This window comes from Lactuca virosa, chromosome 6 (genome assembly GCF_052849685.1).
Source record: "Lactuca virosa cultivar CGN04683 chromosome 6, Lactuca_virosa_CGN04683_v6, whole genome shotgun sequence".
Lineage (NCBI taxonomy): Eukaryota > Viridiplantae > Streptophyta > Magnoliopsida > Asterales > Asteraceae > Lactuca > Lactuca virosa.
The window spans coordinates 72,320,957-72,324,418 of NC_136431.1; the positions used below are offsets into that span (position 1 = coordinate 72,320,957).

The 3,462-nt window shown below is 33.9% G+C and overlaps 1 protein-coding gene across 1 annotated transcript; it reads right to left on the bottom strand.

Annotated features, from left to right (window-relative positions):
- Positions 1-643: 643 nt before the first annotated feature.
- Positions 644-2,836, bottom strand: LOC145121191 (NAC domain-containing protein 46-like). Its single transcript, XM_079056980.1, has 3 exons — positions 2,437-2,836; positions 1,719-2,011; positions 644-1,582 (listed from the first exon to the last, which is right to left on the bottom strand). The coding sequence occupies exons 1-3, from the start codon at positions 2,627-2,629 to the stop codon at positions 872-874; spliced, it is 1,197 nt and encodes a 398-aa protein (XP_078913106.1). The 5' UTR covers positions 2,630-2,836; the 3' UTR covers positions 644-871.
- Between the last annotated feature and the right edge of the window lie 626 nt (positions 2,837-3,462).

Consider the following 3,462-nt stretch of genomic DNA (forward strand, 5'->3'; position numbering starts at 1 on the left):
TGGTTTTAAATTTAATTATTATACTTTTTTGTTTTTTAGTACACACTACTATTCAAAATATTTCCACGTGCACGTAAGTTTTTATTTATTTGTTTATTTATTTTTTTAGTTTATCAAACTATTTGAAAATGATCTTATAGATATAAGATAAATCCATGCTTATTGGTTATTAGCAATTGAATTATGACCCCAAATGCATAACATAGTTAGGTTTGAGTATTTATTGTATATTGTAGAAAAAAGTCAATGGTTAGAGTTTAAATAACAACATTATGTGGGTTGTAATTATATCAACCACATAACGAGCAATTGTATACTTGATCTTCCTTTCACATGATATGTTTGATGTGGGGTTGATATGGACCGACTCAAATTAAGCGTACTGGAATAATATATAACATTTTTACAGAAAAATAAGAAGTTTATTTTGAACTTTATGTGATCGATCGATGGAAATGATTATAGATTTTGGACAATCTATTTTAAACTCGTAACACATCAATAATTGTTGTAACATGATTGAAATCAATTAATAACGAATTGAAAGCAACAAAAGTTTAAAGTGATGTAGTTGTGTTATTAAAGACGTGATTGAAGTGTTTTAACATCATTATGAGTAGACTAGTTGATAACCATACATTTAAATCGATTTAAATAACATATGTACACAATTCAAATGAATTTACATGAAGTTTAGTCACATCATCAAATTAATTCCCTAACCTAAAAATAAAACCACGAAAATACAAGTCACTCACTAACTATTCTACCCTAAGAGATAAACTAATTACAAGATCCTAACAACCATTAATGATTTTGATCAACAATCAATGTTAAATGAGCAATTAAATCGAGCCACGATCTTTGCTGATTAATAGTCCAACAAAGAATCCAACTCCGAAAGCGCAGATGGGGCTGGCTGATCATCTGGATGATCATACGGCCCCATGATATCATGCATGGACGAAGAAGATATTTCTGTAGTTATTTCATTGCTAATCCCAGTATCCTGTGATGTCACACTAATTTTACTTGATTGGTTGGTGTTGGTCATAACATATGGCTCCACTTTGCACTGTCCGACACCTGTCTCCTCCTCCCCTTCTAGCCCACTAGAACGACCCATGTAACGGGTCGACCCAGATGATAAATAAGGGAAATTTGTACTAAAACTATTAGCACATGTAAAGTTACTTTGGTGATCACTAATGAATGGATTTATTTGGTAGGAGTTGGTGTCAAAGTTGTAATTATAAGGGGAAACGATGAAGTTTTTGTAATCTTGATTTTTTTGAAGTAATTGAGGTTGGACATGAGAGAAATAGGATGGGTAGTTATCATTATCAACCAAACCCTTGAATTTTTGAACATTTGCATTTTCTTTGTGGTTGTTGGTGATGTTATTTGTATCCGAGTGATTGTAACTTGAACCCGGGTTCAAATATGGAGCCGGAGTATCCATCAATGGTGGCATATCCAATAACTCGTCCACAAAAGAATTAATCCCATGATGATCATTATTTGGATTATTCCTTCTAATTTCGGTACTCTTTTGAACAATACGACATACTACCCATTCATCCTGAAATCCATAAATCAACAAAAATAACAATCATGATTATATATATTGATTATATATTCGTATCTTTTTAAGAAATATATATGAAATAAAATTAGAAAAGAATAAAAAAAGGTGACGGGTGCATAGGGATTTGAACCTTGGATGCTCTAGACATGTTGTAATAAGAGAAGTCGCCTTCGAGTCTAAATTCATGCATGACCCAATTGGTTTTCTCCCCCTTTGGAGCTCTTCCTTTGTAAAAAACAAGTGTTTTCTTCATCCCCACCAACTTTCCGGTGGATTTTCCTTTTTTATTATGTATCTCTTTATCTTTTCCGGTGGCCTTCCAGTAGCCGGAATCTGTTGCTCGGTTTGTTCTCATCCCCGTCGGATACTTTCTGTCTCTTTGACAAAAGAAGAACCATTCCTTCTCCCCCATCTTTGCTCTTCCTGCAGAATATTTTTACAGTTATTCAAGCAAGAAAGCTTAAATTCACAATCAAGAAAAGAGACGAAAAGAGGGATCTAGCTATAGCTATACTTTTTAACGTCATCATATTGCACGGATCCCTAATTGGAAAGTTTATCGCTTTTTATCAGCAGCTAATTATGATGCACCTTCTTAACAATTATGGTAGAATTTTGAGAAATGATGACGCAATTTCAACTTTTGTTTAGAATAAATAAAAAATTGACGAAATTGTCTGAATCTTTCGGGTTACAGTTTACAAACTTATGAAACGACGATAGATCTCTTCATGAGATGATCAATTGGTGCAATTTCGTAAAATTGATTGTTTTTAGATAAGAAGATATTAATTGTGGATAGTTAGAGAAATTCAATTGAAACATGGCGACTGATCGGAAGAACTTACGAGGTAAATCCCAGGGTTCACACTTGTTCAGATCAACTTCTCCGATGGCGCTAGCGGAGAAGTTTCTGTTGACGACTTTTGGTGTAAGATAATGAGTTATTATCTCCTCATCCGTCGGATGGAATCTGAATCCCGGAGGTAAACCGATCAACGCTTCATCTCCTTCGTTCGCCACCATCGTTCCTCCTTCCATAGCTACAGCTACAATTAATTAATCACTGGTACGTTTCACAGGATCAGCTAGCTGAATGTTAAATACAACTACTGATCTATCAACACTAAACCTAATTTCGAAAACAAATAGTTGAAGAAGATGATAAATTGAGGCTTTAATAAGGTTTCTTCTTCAGGAAACAGGTAAAAGCTAGGGGAAGAACAGCAAACAGCGGTTTAGAAAGAGGAAAATGAAGACAAGTAATGAATTTAAATAGAATAGATGCGTAGACAGCAAGCAACTTCTCCGGGAATACTCTTTCTCTTGGCTTTTTGTCAAACTTTTGGACTTTTTTTAGAAAGTGGCATTTCGAAGTATATTCCATCATGTATGTATAATGTATCCCGTGAACGAGTACAAGTTTTAAGTAAATTACATAAAAAGTCCCTATGGTATAGTGAAAGAAGCAACTTTAGTCCATGTTTATTTTCAATATAATTATATTGGTGGTCAATATGGTTTCGTTTTCTTGTATGTTTGGTCCCTGAATCGTTAAAATCTAATGCTTGGGCTGTTAAACTATAATAAATGACAATTTTACACTTTATGTTTTTTTTTTCTCTTTTTATATTTATTTTATATTTTCTTCATTTATTATTATATTAGTTTTTATATTTAGCACGGGTACATAAAAAATATGAATGAAAAATAGAAATCAGGACTCAATTGCAAACCCTGTGTCAACACTTCTCCAACGTCCAACGTCCAGCCAACACCACTACCCACATCGGCTAAGACCCTAAACCCATCCTGAGGGAGGAGGGAGTCGTTCCTACTGAACCCACTGCCACATCAGCTTTTCTTTTTGATTT

Bases quoted from the DNA above. Each gene is read 5' to 3' on its own strand.
- LOC145121191 (XM_079056980.1), bottom strand. From the start codon at position 2,629: ATGGAAGGAGGAACGATGGTGGCGAACGAAGGAGATGAAGCGTTGATC. The intron at 2,012-2,436 runs GTAAGTTCTTCC...AATATTCTGCAG, and splicing joins TGAACCCTGGGATTTACCTC to GAAGAGCAAAGATGGGGGAG. The intron at 1,583-1,718 runs GTTCAAATCCCT...TATGGATTTCAG, and splicing joins ACATGTCTAGAGCATCCAAG to GATGAATGGGTAGTATGTCG.